Consider the following 15,722-nt stretch of genomic DNA (forward strand, 5'->3'; position numbering starts at 1 on the left):
TGCCCCACGGCAGGCAGGCTTCACCCCCCCTTTCCTTTCCTGCCCTCTTCTGGTCCCGTGACACATTGTTGGGTGGCTGTTATGTGTGGGATGTAAAACACAGGAGCAGTCAGTTACAACATTCCTAGAGTGTACATGTTTAGACATGGGGAGGGGTGTTTGTCCAGCCAGCAGGTAAACTTCCTGGGACAGACTTCCTCCACATGTGACCAGAGGTGGGTGTGGCCTCACCTGTGCAGGTAATGATAAAAGCACAGGGCAGGGCAGCCATCTCTCTCTTGCCTCTTGCTCTCTCTCTCTGCCATCTTCCTTCGAAGAAGTAACATTTGCTAAAGATGCTCTCTTGGCTCCCAGCAAAGAGAGGAGAAAGGGACTATCTTCCTATAAGATAGATTCTAAATGTATATTACCTTATTAAGCCTGTCTGCCTTCTGGGATCCGATTGTGAACAGAATGTAAGTAAACTGTTTTTATACTTTTATAAAAGACTGTGTCATGTCTTGTATTTTAAGGGGGAACAAAGGGGAAATTACCAGAGTAATTATTATAGAGGTTCTAGCGAACCTGAGCACACATTACCGTTGCAAACTTAAAAAGGGGAATGTCTTACTCTGCTGATATTTTGGGAACTTGTTAGCACAAGCTGGATAAGGATATAATCTCACAATATATCCTCTCCTGCATCCCTGAACATTCCCACATTATGAACATATGAAACTGCCAGAGTGTTGGTCCATCAAATTCCACAAGTGCCTCTAATTGCAGTTCTCCTCTTCCTCCTCTTCCAGGTTTAAAGACTTCTATGAGTTTGAGCCTCACAAATTCCAGAACAAAACCAACGGCATCACCCCCCGCCGCTGGCTGGTCTTGTGCAACCCAGGGCTGGCTGAAATCATTGCCGAGGTGAAGATGAGCAGGATGAGGCCCTCCCTGCTGGCTTTGCTATTTTCCCCATTCAGCCAAATGCAAAGTCTTGGAGGTTTCACTTGAAAAACAAACAAAGAATTTTGGGCCAGTCGGCTCCCACATTTGATTCACTTGCCAAAATATGGACGTTTAGTCTCTTCAATGGCATTTTAATGCAACATTCTCAGTTACAGTTAGATTAAGGCTGTGTGTGTGTGTGTGTATGTGTGTAAAGGTGGAAGTATTGATTTTTTGAAATCTGTTGGATATAAAATGCCACTGTATTTCTTAAGTACCCCTCCACTTGGCATTATAGAATCAAATTAATTTTTGCATCCATACCTTTGAGTTTGTGGGCTAGTTTTCTTCTGGCTTAAGGGACCCCTCCTCACGTGGAAGCCCAAATCGGATGGCCAAACTGGGCCTGCCATTAATTGCTGTGTTCGAAGTATATATGTGTGTGTGTGTGTGTGTGTGTGTGTGTGTGTGTGTGGAATTTAACCCTTTCTCTCTCTGCCTCCCCAAAGACTGCTATTTGCATTTTAAGGGAAGCTTCCTCTCAGTTTGCAGGTTTCCATAACAAAACACGTGCCCATCAGCTGCACTCCTGCAATTAACTGTCACATCCCATTTGGTCCTGAGATGAGCTGGCTGTGGCCCTTACATGGCACATCAGAAAGACCCTCTGCATGTGGCTTGGTGGTGCTTTCGATTATTATTTCACACCTTCTCTGATCAGAGTGTTGAAAACCAGGGATAGGTTTGGCCTTGTGTGAAGCCTCGGGACACTCGTAAATCTTACTGTTCCAACAGGAAGGGTGAGGGAAAGCGGCCAGCACAGAGGGGAGAGGAGGGGGTGCCTCTCTGGTTGCTGTTGCAGAGGGTGCGTGCCCCACACTCCACACTTCCTGGGGGCTTGTGGTGAGTTTTCTCTTCCCATTTCCTCCTCCAGCGCATTGGGGAAGACTACATCTCCGACTTGGATCAGCTGAAGAAACTCCTGAACTTTGTGGAAGATGAAGGCTTCATCCGGGACGTGGCGAAAGTCAAACAGGTGAGGAATAAGGGGTCCATGGGCCAGGGCTGGGCTGGTGGTAGTAGTTTGTATTACAATGTAAAATGCTGTGTCCTGTATTGAGTCAATACAGGACATAGTTCATCACATATTTACGTTTTGCTGATTCATATTCTCTCTCTCTCTTTTCTATTGCATAATTTTTTCTTTTCTGGTTGTGTGATTTTGCACTGCACTCCCCCAGCCCCCCCAAAGTATTTTCTTCACACACACTGCCCGCAAATGTACATTTGGAGGCAGTGCACAGAATGGTGGGCCTGGGGGAAAAGCGATTTTTTTTGGGGGGGGGGAATTGCCCCGCAAAATCACATGAGATCATGTCAACCCAAATGGCCTCTGTGCTCTTTTGATAAACAAATGGGATGTCCCGGTCCAGGACACTTGCGGGCTATGTAGTCCCCCACCCTGTCCTGTTCTGTATTTGGTGCCCCCCGATAATGTGCCCCCCCCTCTTTGGCAGAAGAGAGTCACTGGATAGGGGTTGGGGGGATGTGATACAGTTTGAGAATCTGGAATCAAAAGTCTTGCTCTAGTAAGCAGCAATATCCCTTTTGTTTGTTGGGCCCTGTGGGGTTTCTCTTGTGTCTGCAGTTGTGTTTTGGGGGGTGTGCTCTGGGAAAACTCACACCCCTCTGCCTTCCCTCCCACATCAGGAGAACAAGCTGAAGTTTTCTGCCTACCTGGAGAAGGAGTACAAAGTGAAGATCAACCCCAACTCTCTCTTCGATATCCAGGTGAAAAGGATTCACGAGTACAAGAGGCAGCTGCTCAACTGCCTCCACATCATCACTCTCTACAACCGTGAGTAGGGGGCTCTGCCTATTTTGATCCCCTTGATGTCCCCTTCCCCTGGGGGAAGTGGGGACACCCACCCACAAACTCCACATTTTGGGACTGGCTGGGATTAGGGTTGGGAACTAGTGGCTCCAGGGAGGGGGCTGAGTTGAGTGGTCACCAGCCCCCCCCCCTCTTGGAAGGGCTGAGAAGGGGGTGGGGTATGCTGCAGAGAGAAGGAGAGTCAGGAGCAGTGCTATTTTTCTAGAAAAAGAGGTGCCGGAACTCACCATGAATGCCTCCCTCGTTCTCTTATACAGTTGTACCTTGGTTGTCGAACTTAATCCATTCCGGGAGTCCGTTCGACTCCTGGAACTGTTCGAAAACGAGGGTGCGGCTTCCGATTGGCTGCAGGAGCTTCCTGCACTCAATTGGAAGCTGCGTAAGCTGCATCAGACATTCGGCTTCCTAAAAATGTTCGCAAACTGGAACACTCACTTCCAGGTTTGCGGCATTTGGGAGCCAAAACGTCTGAGTACCAAGGCGTTCGAGAACCAGGGTACGACTGTAATGGCAATGGCTGTCTGTGGTCAAACGCCGGCTCCCTCGGCCTGAAAAGCGAGATGAGTGCCACAAGCCCATAGTCACCTTTGACTGGACTTAACTGTCCAGGAGTCCTTTCCCTTATTTTAATAATGTGCAGTGTTTTATTGTTTTAAACAATGCGGAAAGAATCAGCTGGAGCGGGGGCTGATGAGGGCTTGCCCAAGGCATTTTGATGCCTGCACAAAAGTCGGCTCAGCATTGTCTGGGAAGCACACACAAACACATACACACTGATACTGTCCTCCAACACTGGCTACAGCCAGTGGCTTCAGGCTAACTGGCTAGGAAGGCTTTCACCAGCGCTTTGGTGCCTGTGAAGTTAATTAATGCTGCCATGTTAATTAATGGGGGTTGTGGCGGGAAGGCTGGTTTCCCCTCCCCCCCTTCTGTGGCCCTAGGCCTCTCCTTCCCCAAAGTTGGGATGGGGCAGCGCCAAAGAGGACCTCCTTTACCTCCTTTCTGCTGCCAAGCATTAGAGGGAGAGTTTGGGAAACCTGGTGAAATCTGGTGTGGGGGCATTTCAGGGGTGGGGTGGGGGCATTGCAGCTCCCTGAATCTGGAGCAGGAGGTCCCAGAGTGTTGCTGTTTGTTTCACCTTTTTCTCTTCCCTGCAGGGATCAAGAGGGAGCCAAACAAGCAATTTGTGCCACGGACGATCATGATTGGAGGCAAAGTGAGAGCCACGAGTGGTGCAGGGTGGGGTAACAAGTTCCGGGGGGTTGTTGTATGGGTGAGGGTGGCAAGTCTGGAGAGGGGTGGGGCAGATAGGAAGGAAAGGGTTGGTTGGTGCCTTGTATGCCCCCTTCCTGCAACTCCTGCAGCCAAGCTGGTGCCAAATGTCTTGCTCTGCTTTCCTTTGGACCACATCAGCGAGACCAAGATGGGGGGCCTTGTCGTCTGGGCAGCCCAGGACCTTCATACACCCTGCCCAGGCTTGCCTCCCAGGGAGGTCACTTTGGCATAGATAAGGCAGCGGTTTGACTTCACCCCCAGAGGCGCACTCCATTGTCCCTTGAGACAGATGGATGGCAACAAGAAGTTTTGGCCCATTTCTCCCACCTGTTAGGGCCATCTTAAATCTTCCCTTCTCCATAGGCTGCCCCTGGCTACCACATGGCCAAGATGATCATCAAACTCATCACGTCCATTGGGGACATTGTCAATCATGACCCCGTCATCGGAGATCGGCTCAAGGTCATCTTCTTAGAGAACTACCGTGTCTCGCTGGCTGAAAAAGGTAACTCAGGGGCCAGGGTGGGCTTGCGGGATTCTGTCAGCTGACCAGCTTCACCCTACCTGGGCTCATCTGGGGGTTGGGATGTCATTATCCTTCGAAATTTGAGATGAAGGCTTCTGCCTGAATTGCGCACCAAGACGCATCGCAATGCATATTTTAGAATGTGTTTAGAAATGCATTCGTCAAGATTTTTTTAAAAAATCACTGTTTTGTGATAATATATTTTAGTACAATTTTTTTATTTCGTAAAATTTGTACGCTTCTTGATGGTTTTTTTAAAACCAACCAACCTCAAAGTAGTTTCAGATGAAAAGATTGAAATTATCAATAAGAAAAATTAAAAACAAGTCTTAAAAGCTTTCAGAAAGTTAAAGTAACGAAACAGATTAAAATCTGCATTGACTTTCTAAAAAAATCATGTGGATTGAAAACAACCACCACACAAACACACAAAATTTGCAGATGGGATGGAGTTCTTATAAATGAGCCTGTCTGTGATTGACATAGGCTGGAAAGGAGGAAGATCTCCCCATCCCTTGGGTGGGCTCCTCCTGTCCCTTTGTGTGACAACCCCAGGCCTCCCCACTGAGCCCCCCTCCTGCTTTCCCTGCAGTGGTCCCTGCCTCCGACCTCTCGGAACAGATCTCCACAGCGGGCACAGAGGCCTCTGGCACCGGGAACATGAAGTTCATGCTGAATGGGGCACTGACGATTGGCACCATGGATGGTGCCAACGTGGAGATGGCTGAGGAGGCTGGCGAGGAGAACTTCTTCATTTTCGGCATGCGGGTGGAGGACGTGGACGAGCTGGACAGGAAAGGGTGAGTGTGCCAGTGGGGGTTGCTCATTCTGGGCCCCTTTGACCTTCCTTGGCTCCTGGGCTTCTTCTGCCCGGCCTTCTGGCCTTTGCTGCGATTTGGAAGTGCTCAAAGGGGCCGTACCATGAGAGCAAGGAGGCAAAGGCCAGCCCTGTTGTTAGAGATTTAAATGCCTATATAGTTTCACACCCATCTTAGTCCAGCTCCCTTCTTTCTCACAGTAACCCACTAGTTTCCAAGCACAATTCAAAGTGTTGGTGCTGACCTTTAAAGCCCTAAACGGCCTCGGTCCTGTATACCTGAAGGAGAGTCTCCACCCCCATAGTTCAGCCCAGACACTGAGATCCAGTGCTGAGGGCCTTCTGGCAGTTCCCTCATTGCGAGAAGTGAGGTTACAGGGAACCAGGCATAGGGCCTTCTCGGTAGTGGCGCCCGCCCTGTGGAGCACCCTCCCTTCAGATGTGAAGGAAATAAGCAGCTATCTTATCTTTAAAAGACATCTGAAGGCAGCCCTGTTTAGGGAAGTTTTTAAATATTTAATGCTGTATTGTTTTTAACACTTGATTGGGAGCCACCCAGAGTGGCTGGGGAAACTCAGCCAAATGGGCAGGGTATAAATAAATAAATAAATAAATAAATTGTTGTTGTTGTTGTTCCTGGGAAGGCTATGTTGGAGATGAGCACAGTAGGCCTCTCCCAATGTTGTTCATGAGTGAGCGGTCTTCAGGGCTAGACTACCACTGGTGCTAGAGGTGCCACAGGCATCACTGAAATCATTATCCTTACCTAAGAACATATGGAAGGCCTGGGAGGGTATGGATACTTACACACGCTCTGAGTTAAATTCTGCCCTTTCTCCTCGCCCCCTGCCCCGCAGCTACTGTGCCAAGGACTACTATGACCACATCCCTGAGCTGAAGCAAGTTATCGACCAGCTGAGCAGCGGCTTCTTTTCTCCCAAGCAGCCGGACCTCTTTAAGGACATTGTCAACATGCTCATGTATCACGACAGGTGAGACGGCTGGGCATTGGGGTGAGGGAGTGCTGCTGCCTTCTTGCCAGAACCCTCTGGAGGCCTCAACGCTGCCAAATTCTTCCTTTCCATCTCTTTTTGTGGTGCCTCTGCTGCTCTAGGTGCGTCTTGCTTTGTCTGCCCCGCAAACCAATGAAACGAACCTGGCCTGGGCCCTGGTCATAAGGCATCCTTTCCCACCTTTTGAGAGAGGGGAGCTTCAGGACCAAACACACCCGATGCTCACTCAGGGGTGGGCAAGATCTCAATCTCCCCTGCCCCTTCATGGGCCAGATTCAACAGGTGTGGACTTGTAAATTTGGAAGGGACCACGAGAGTCATTGAGTCCAACCTGCTGCAGTACAGGAATATTTTTGCCCAACCTGGGACTCGAACCCATCACCCTGAGATTAAGAGCCTCATGCTCAACCAACTGAGCTATCCTGGGAGGACCACCCACCTGCCAATCACCTGATGTAGCAATGAGGTCAGACTTCAAAGCAGTGGTGGTGTGGGAGGGGTTGCCAGGAATCCTGGGTGCTCCTTTGAAGTCCGGCCAGCCAGCTGGCTTCCCTCAGGGACTGGCTGTGGACTAAGAGTTGTGGGCTGTGTCTCTGCCTGCTCCACACCTGCCATTACCTGTAACTTTTTTGGGGGCAGGGGTGTGTGTGTGGAATAGCTAGAGGCTCTTCACTTCTGGGCTTAATGCTTAGAACCAAAGTGTGTGTTGGGTTGTTTTTTTGCCCATCTAGTCCAGCATCCTGTTTTGCCCAGTAACCCAGCAGATGCCCCCCATCAGAAGCCCCCAAGCAGAACCCGAGTTTCACAGCCCCCCCCCCGAGGCCAGTGAATTTGTTTAATCTTCTTTTTGCTCAATTCCACTGTGCCTTTTGGGGAAAACCTTTCACCTTTTGTTTTAATGACATGCATGGGTTGTGGCACATGGGATGGGGATCCTTATTGGGACAAATATTCTCCCCCCACCCAAAAAAGTAGCTATGAAACCTTTTTTTCTAAGCTCATGTTGGGTAGGGGTGGAGTTTTGTTCCTGGCATGGCTGGGAAGAGAGAAGCTTCCTCTCCCTCCATTTTCTGGTCTGAATAACAGTGCCCCCCCATGCGCCTATAGTTAATGAAAGAAAAGTGGGAAAACTCCCATCTCCCCATGGTCTTCTGTTAGGGCCACTATTTGCCCAGCAGGTGGCAGCCTAAAGTGGCACTGGCTGGCCGAGGGAGGTGGAAAAGAGCAATCCCCTCCAAATCCGGTTCCTGAGCTGATGTTTCATCTCTCCCCGAACTGGCCCTCCAATGATTGTGGAAACTGTTCATGGCTTCTTGTTGTTTAGTCGTTTAGTCATGTCCGTGACCCCATGGACCAGAGCATGCCAGGCACTCCTGTCTTCCACTGCCTCCCGCAGTTTGGTCAAAGTTCTCAAAGTTCATGGCTGACACTTTCCCAAATGTTGTGATAGCCTGTAGTTGTAACTCCTGGGACAGCTCAGTTGGTAGAGCCTTAGACTATTAATCTCAGGGTTGTGGGTTCGAGCCCCACCTTGGGCAAAAGAGTCCTGCGTTGCATCACAGATAGGCATCCCTTGTGAGCCCTTGCAATTCTACAATTCTATGATTCCACAGGCTTTGCTGGGGTTTGCTGGGTGCGGATTGTCAGCTTGCAGGTTGTACTTTGGATACTCCTCTGTGTGTGTTTGTGTGTGTGTGTGTGTGTGTGTGTGTGTGCAGAGGAGTTGTTTTGTGGCTGCTCCTGTTACCCTAGTGGCTGGGGGGGGGCTGTGTGTGTGTGTGTGTGTGTGTGTGTATACACTTGCTCTTAGAGGCAAGAGGGCAGCAGGGACAGCACTGGAGGTGCTGGAGGTGTAAATGACTATCGGACTTTGAAAAGCTGCTACCACTGGATCAAGTCCATCAATTATGTCGGATTAATTAAATGAAAGAGTTTTAACTGGATTTTGAATAAATGCGCAACCCATCACCACTGCTTTGAATTGCGTTGTTATGCTTCTCTCCCCTCCTTGTAGGTTCAAAGTCTTTGCCGATTACGAGGCCTACATCAAATGTCAAGAAAAGGTCAATGCTCTTTATAAGGTGAGGCAGTGCCCCCCACATGCCCAATGGTAGTGGGATGGGGACGGCGTTGGTGAAAAAGGACCGTTGCTGTGTGCATGTATGTTTCATAGATCAGGTGTCAATGCCAGATGTGCTGAATGACAGGGAAGCCAAGCAGTCTCCAGCAGACCTCAACCGTTGCTCTCTGACTGTCACCCCAGCCTGCTGCTTGGCATCTCCCTTGCATAACTCTTAACTCCAGTCCTAAAACCCTAAACTAAAACACTGGCGTTGTCTTTCAAACTGACTCTTGGTGGAGGAAGGGAGTGTCATGCACTGGTTGGACACAAGAGGAATGGTGGAGGGAACCCCCAAGGGAAGAAGGCTCAGAGCCCGGGGAGTTGCGGCAAGGAGAGGTCAGAGGAAAAAACTGCAAAGAGGAAACAGGGCTTAGTGAGCCGGGAGAGTCGGTGTCAGAGAGAAGTCCAGAATCGGAGGCAGAAGCTGAAGCAGATGAGTGGGAGGAGGGAGGCCAAGCGGCGGAGATGATTAAATTCTAACACCTATTACACCCAGGGCTTTAGGGTGTCTCGTACCCACAAACTCATAACAATACAAATCCCAACTTTAAAAGGAAATCCTCGTAACTGAACCTTTGGCCGCAGGAGGCCCCTAGAGCTGGTCCTCTCCAATGGTTTGGGAACACGTTGGCAGGGGTGTCCAGGTGCCCACACACTGAAATGTGGGGGGGGGAGGCTCCCTTCTTCCCTCTCATGATTCGCTGTTTTGATCTCCCTCTGCAGAACACCAAGGAGTGGACCAAGAAGGTGATCAGGAACATTGCTTGTTCCGGAAAGTTCTCCAGCGACCGCACCATCGCCCAGTACGCCCGTGAAATCTGGGGTGTTGAGCCCAGCCGCCAAAAGATCCCCGCCCCTGACGAGCCTCGGGAGTGAAGGCTCCCCCCTCATGTGCCATCAGCAACTTCAACGGGGCAGCTCAAAATCAATGGGTCCCCACCCCCCTTTTTCATCTGGCTCCAAATGTACAATCACTTTTTCTTGTAGGGGGAAGGAGGTTAAAGGAGGAGATTGTTTTTCTGTCTAGGTTCCCCCTCTCCCCATTTTAGAATCTGCCCCATAGGAGCTGTGGGCAGGCAATTCAGCCCAGTCCCCCTTCTCCCCCCTTCCTGCCATGCTCTGCTATTAATTTTAAGGGGGGGTCTACACCTTGATTTTACAACCCATCTCTGCTCCTGAAGCCCTCCTTTTGTTCAAAGGGTGAGGGGTCTCTATGGCTTCCCTGCTTTTTAAGGGGGCTTCTCTGTCCCATTTTTATCCTCAAGGGATGTATTGCTGGGTAGGAAGGGAGGATTTTATCTACTCACTTTTAAAGCAGCACTTGGCCTGTTTCGTTAAAATGGGGCAACAAGGCTCCTGGAGGGGAGAGGGCGCCATACCGGATGAAAATAATAATAAAGGTTTTAAAAACTACTGCCAGCCGCAGGAATGTATTTTTACAGGGGGAGGGGGCGGATACTTGTGCATTCCTGGAGCATCTTCCTCTGAGCAGGGTGTAATGTGCAGTGGGACGGATCCCCACTGTTAAATCTTTTATTATTTTAAGATGCAGAACCGCCAGGGTCACTCTAAGCAAGGTGGGATTAGACCAGGGGTCAGCAAACTTTTTCAGCAGGGGGCCAGTCCATGGTCCCTCAGACCTTGTGGGGGGCTGGGCTATGTTTTGGAAAAAAAACACGAACAAATTTCTATGCCCCACAAATAACCCAGAGATGCATTTTAAATAAAAGGGCACATTCTACTCATGTAAAAACACGCTGATTCCCAGACCATCCATGGGCCAAATTTAGAAGGCGATTGGGCCGGATCCAGCCCCCGGGCCTTAGTTTGCCTACCCATGGATTAGACTCTGAAGATTCAGGGTTGATCTGAAAATGAGCGGTGGGGTGGGATGGGGTGGGGTGGGGGGAGAGGGGAATTATTAAAGGAAGCCCTGAGGGTTTGCCTATCCCCAGAGAATTAGACAAATCTGTCCTGCAACTGGGAGAGGATGTATGTGTCCGTCCATTGGGGGTGGGGGCTGCATTTTGTGTTCCTAATCTTGCCTCCCCCATATCTACAGCATTCTTCCATTCTCACACCTGACAACCCAAAAGCCCTCTTACTCAAAGCAGTAGTTTTGCGGCTACTACCCTTGATGACGGGATGAGGGTGGCGCTGTGGGTTAAATCACAGAGCCTAGGACTTGCTGATCAGAAGGTCGGCAGTTCGAATCCCCGCAACGGGGTGAGCTCCCGTTGCTCGGTCCCTGCTCCTGCCAACCTAGCAGTTCAAAAGCATGTCAAAGTGCAAGTAGATAAATAGGTACCGCTCCGGTGGGAAGGTAAACGGCGTTTCCGTGCGCTGCTCTGGTTTGCCAGAAGTGGCTTAGTCATGCTGGCCACATGACCTGGAAGCTGTACGCTGGCTCCCTCGGCCAGTAAAGCGAGATGAGCACCTCAACCCCAGAGTCATCCGCGACTGGACCTAATGGTCAGGGGTCCCTTTACCTTTACCTTACCCTTAATGACTGCGCTCAGTCTCCATAGTTGGAGGCAGTAAATGCTTCTTAGTTCCTGGAAACAGCAGGAGGGGAGAGTGCTGTGTTGTGCTCATTGGGACAACTGGTTGGCCACTGTGAAAATTATAGAATTGTAGAGTTGGAAGGTACCCTGAGGATCACCTAGTTCAATCCCCCGCAATGCAGGAATATGCAGCTGTTCTATATGCGGATCAAACTTGCAACCTTAGTATTATCAGCACTACGCTCTAACCAACTGACCAGGGGTTCATGTTCACCTGTTCATCCTCCCACATGATCTAGGGCTATTGCTTGCCCACGGTGCCCCTTCCGCTGTCTACATGAGACCTGAATAAAATAAAATAAATTAAATGGCAGCATAACTCTGGTTGCTGCTGACCTCAGCCACTCCCCGATTGTCAAGAGAAAGCCTTTCACAGGGAAGTTTCTGTGGGGAACTGGGGAGTTGGAACGGATCAGCAAATTTGATCCGATTCATTTTGGTCTTGGATCAAAACCGGGGAGACATAAAATGGGCAAAAGGAGGAAGTTTGTGACATCAACAGCGACGACAGTGGTGAATGGTTACGCTGACCTTGTAGACATCTGAGCTTCGATAGAAAGATCACAGAGCAGATCTGCTGTTTGGTCTCACAGTTTACAAAACCCCATATGCACCTGCCCAACTGAGATGAACACTTGGTTGGACTCTAATCCGCAAAAGTTTCTGCGTCCATTTATCTCCAAAGTTGTTCCAGTGCCAGAAGAGTCTCCGTTGTGGCTGCTGCTGCAGACACTCTGGGCCTGAGTCACATGAGAACATCATCTTCTTTGGCTCCAAGCTGTCCAGTTTGTAGATGTTATGTGCAGATGTTGGTGACCTGGCTCTCTCTGGAAACGAAATGAAGAGAAGCCATTAGGGCTGTATTTCTCCTGGTCCAGCCTGGGAGCTTGAGCGAGGTTAAAAGGTGTCACACACACACAGGTCAAACTGGGGAAGCTGTTATGTGTGAAGGAAACAAATGACAAGCTGCAGTTTGAGAAAGACACACACACACACACACACACACACACACACACACATATAACGGGGGGTAGGTGGTCTTGCTTCTTTCTCTCCCCCCCCCTTGCTTCCTTTTTTCATTTCATTTCATTTTATCTCTTTTTCTTTTCCTTTTCTTTCTTCTTTGGTGTCCTCTGCTGGGGGCCTCTCCTAGGGTCCAGAGATTGCACATTCACAGGGGAGGTAGATGGTTGATGGAGGGACCCTCTGTGGGGTTGGTCTCCCAGGGTGAGAGGCTGGGGGAAGATCCCAGGTGACAGCTGGAAGGGGCTCCTACCATTTGTGGGGGTGGTAAGGGTTCAGAACGACATTTAAGATAGGACTCCATGCTCTTTTTTTTTTTTTTTTGCTTTTTTGTAGCTGTTTTTGTTTACATTAATTTTCTGCATCCTATTTATCATGAAAAAAATTTAATAAAAATCTTAATGGCAAAAAGCAGGGGCAGGTGAGAGCCAGTCTGAGCCTCTATCCTAAATACTAGATCCGGTCTTTGCTAAAGATCCCATTTCCCCCATGACCTTGAGCAAATCCCTTCCTTGGTCCCAAGGGGTCAGTGATGGTCCCTAAGGCGTCAGGCAGGGAATTGAGAATGTGCCATTCTCCTCCCCGCCAGCCCTTCCAGTCAGCCTCAACAGCTGCTCCTTCACACCCAGAGAGTCATCCCTAAAAATAGTCCCTGCCCCACAGCCACACCTGCTTGTGTTCTTTAGCAGACCTGGGGTGTTTCTCTGCATGTTTTCTTGAATCAGTCCTGGTGTGCCCTTGTAGTGTTTGGGGTCCAAGGAGGAGCTCCTCATTTGGTCAAGAGAAGGGAACCCGGGAGGGATGACTTAAAAGCCACCTTTGCCACAACTTTCTTCTCACTTCTCTTAAGAGTTGCAGAGTTTTACCTTGTGGGGTGGCTGGGAGAGCCAGGAAAACAAACGAGGTACTTTGTCTGCAGAACTGTACAAGTTTCTCCATTGGCTCTGCTGAGAGACTTTTGAGCAACCTCTCTTACTGAACTGTTGCTAGTTCAATATAATATAATAATAATTATTATTATTTTGTTTGTTTATTGTACCTTGCCCAGTCTGGGATGCTTCCAACAGAATATACAAAAACACAACAGAACAATGAAATAAGCAAGTGAGTTTGCTCAATTCCTTCTCCCTCCTGATCTTTTTTTCCTTTTGTGTGTTGCCTTTTGGATTTAAAGTCTGAAGGCAGGGACTGTCTTCCTATAGATGTCTGAGAGGTGCTTGGCACTCAAGCATTTTTTTCTTCTGAACAGCAAGGTTAAAATGCTTCAAATAAATGCAGATCAGCAGAGGAAAAAGGATGTGGATTCAGGGGTGCTATTTTCACACAGCCATTTTCTCCAAATTTCAACTTGTTTTACAGAAACAATTCCAAAAACTATGAATGAATGAATTTTATTATTACGGTCACAGACCAGTTCCAGCTCACTTACAATATCAGGGAAATCATAAAACACAACAGGAATACACTGAATTGCAGTTGGGTATAATAGAGACAATTCAGTTAAAAATATATATTAAATCTTGATCTCAAAAACTATTACTAGTAAGAAAAGTAATTACACTAGATCATCTTAGAATATTTGAGGTTCGGAGTTTTGTGTTTGCAACTTAATCTTGAGCAGGGCTTTCCTAGGTAAAAACAGTGCTAGTACTGTATTGCGAACCCTTGAGTACACGGGGGCCACGAAGAACTGATCTTGAGCCTTGCCAAGAACAGGCATTCCTCGTTCCCCATGGGTCCTCTGCGTTCTGCCCTCTTGGCTGAGCAAAACCGCGTGTGTGTGTGCGTGTCCCCTCTCTGCTGGAGAAGCACAGCACAAATATGGGATGGAGGGCAGGAAAACGGTGACATTTCTAAAACAGGGTGAGCTTCACCCTAGGATGTGGGCATGGGAGGTGATTGCCCAGTGGGGGGAGAGAGGCACTCTGTGCATGATCAGAGTGCACGTTACTCCTTGCAGGACCGATGTTCAAAACAGGTTTGTGTTCTGTGTTGAAGGGAAAGCATTCTTCAGCTGCTCCCAAGGCTCTCTCTGCTTATTATTCCTCCTAGTGTGCCAGAGCCTGAGTCCCAGTTTCATTAAAAAAAAAACCAACACAAATCCAGGGATGTAAGTGCTGGCATCAGTGAAGCCTGGGAGGGAGGGAGGTAGCTCAGTGGCAGAGCACCTGCCTTGCAAGCAGAAGGTCCCAGGTTCAATCCCCAGCATCTCCAGTTAGGACCGGGACGAAAACATAGAGAACTGCTGCTGGCCAGTGCAGGCAATACTGAACTAGATGGACCAATGGCCTGATTTGACATACTGTATATTTCTAAGGTGGCGCTGTGGGTTAAAGCCTCAGCGCCTAGGGCTTGCCGATCGAAAGGTCGGCGGTTCGAATCCCTGCGGCGGGGTGCGCTCCCCTGCTCGGTCCCAGCGCCTGCCAACCTAGCAGTTCGAAAGCACCTCCGGGTGCAAGTAGATAAATAGGGACCGCTTACCAGCGGGAAGGTAAACGGCGTTTCCGTGTGCGGCTCTGGCTCGCCAGAGCAGCGATGTCACACTGGCCACGTGACCTGGAAGTGTCTCCGGACAGCGCTGGCCCCCGGCCTCTTGAGTGAGATGGGCGCACAACCCTAGAGTCTGTCAAGACTGGCCCGTATGGGCAGGGGTACCTTTACCTTTACCTTTATATTCCTAAGCAGGTGTTTGAGCAGGCATGGGCTGGCAAGTGGGAGGATAGGGGGGCCCTCTTCTGAGCTTTGAAGCCCTGCCTGGAGGCGATTTCCTCTGATCCCAGCTTCCCCACCTCCTCCTGCAGGAGAGCAGTGGGCTGGGGCCCCCTCCAGGGCTCATCCTCTGGGTCAGGATGGCGCTGCAAGGCCCATAATTAGATCCACAGCTGGCAGGGGAGCCGCAGGACATAATTGGCTGCGTGGTCGGGCGGCTGCTGTGCCACACACTGAGCTGTGCCATCACAGGGCTGGGAGCTGGGCACATACCTGCACACCGTCCACCATGCACACATCCCCCCCTCAAATCACGTATCCTCCTGCTACCTCTGGCTGGAGGAAACCTCTTCCAGCTTTCCCTCCAGGCATTTTGAACTACAACTCCCAGCAGCCCCAGCCAGGGAGCTGTGGCTGATGGGAGTCGTAGTCCAGCATCTGGAGGGCACTGCAGGTTTTTAAGCAGAGGTTGGATGTTCATCTGTCAAGGATGCTTTAGCTGAGATTCCTGCACTGAAGGGGGTTGGACTAGATGACCCCTGGGATCCCTCCCAATTCTATAATTCCATGATTCTAGGAATCTGCCTTATTCTACCAAATCAGGACTGTCTACACTGACTGGCAGTGGCTCTCCAGGGCCTCGGCCCTTGCTGGAGGGGCCAGTGGGAAATTATTATTATTTTATGAATTACATTTGTAGACTGCCTTTCACCCTAAAATCTCAAGGGCATAAAAATAGTACCAATAATGGCACTGTCTGTAGAAAGCAGCAATGGCTGTGGGGTTTTTGGTTGTGTGCTTGCTTGTTTCCACCTTTGCTCTTCCTGCACCAACAGAAGCAGCTGACTCCTAAGG

The 15,722-nt window shown here is 49.6% G+C and overlaps 1 protein-coding gene across 1 annotated transcript in view; it reads left to right on the forward strand.

Annotated features, from left to right (window-relative positions):
- The window catches only part of PYGM (glycogen phosphorylase, muscle associated), a 28,596-nt gene extending 18,611 nt beyond the window's left edge, over positions 1–9,985 (forward strand). Inside the window, exons 11-19 of the mRNA XM_079956583.1 lie at positions 789–903; positions 1,859–1,960; positions 2,635–2,782; positions 3,976–4,034; positions 4,457–4,598; positions 5,212–5,419; positions 6,294–6,428; positions 8,464–8,530; positions 9,295–9,985. Of these exons, the coding sequence (XP_079812709.1) occupies positions 789–903; positions 1,859–1,960; positions 2,635–2,782; positions 3,976–4,034; positions 4,457–4,598; positions 5,212–5,419; positions 6,294–6,428; positions 8,464–8,530; positions 9,295–9,447 (1,129 nt within the window). The 3' untranslated portion in view covers positions 9,448–9,985. The remainder of the gene's footprint in view (positions 1–788; positions 904–1,858; positions 1,961–2,634; positions 2,783–3,975; positions 4,035–4,456; positions 4,599–5,211; positions 5,420–6,293; positions 6,429–8,463; positions 8,531–9,294) is intronic.
- The last annotated feature ends 5,737 nt before the right edge of the window (positions 9,986–15,722 follow it).

Source organism: Podarcis cretensis (assembly GCF_951804945.1).
Source record: "Podarcis cretensis genome assembly, chromosome: 16".
NCBI lineage: Eukaryota > Metazoa > Chordata > Lepidosauria > Squamata > Lacertidae > Podarcis > Podarcis cretensis.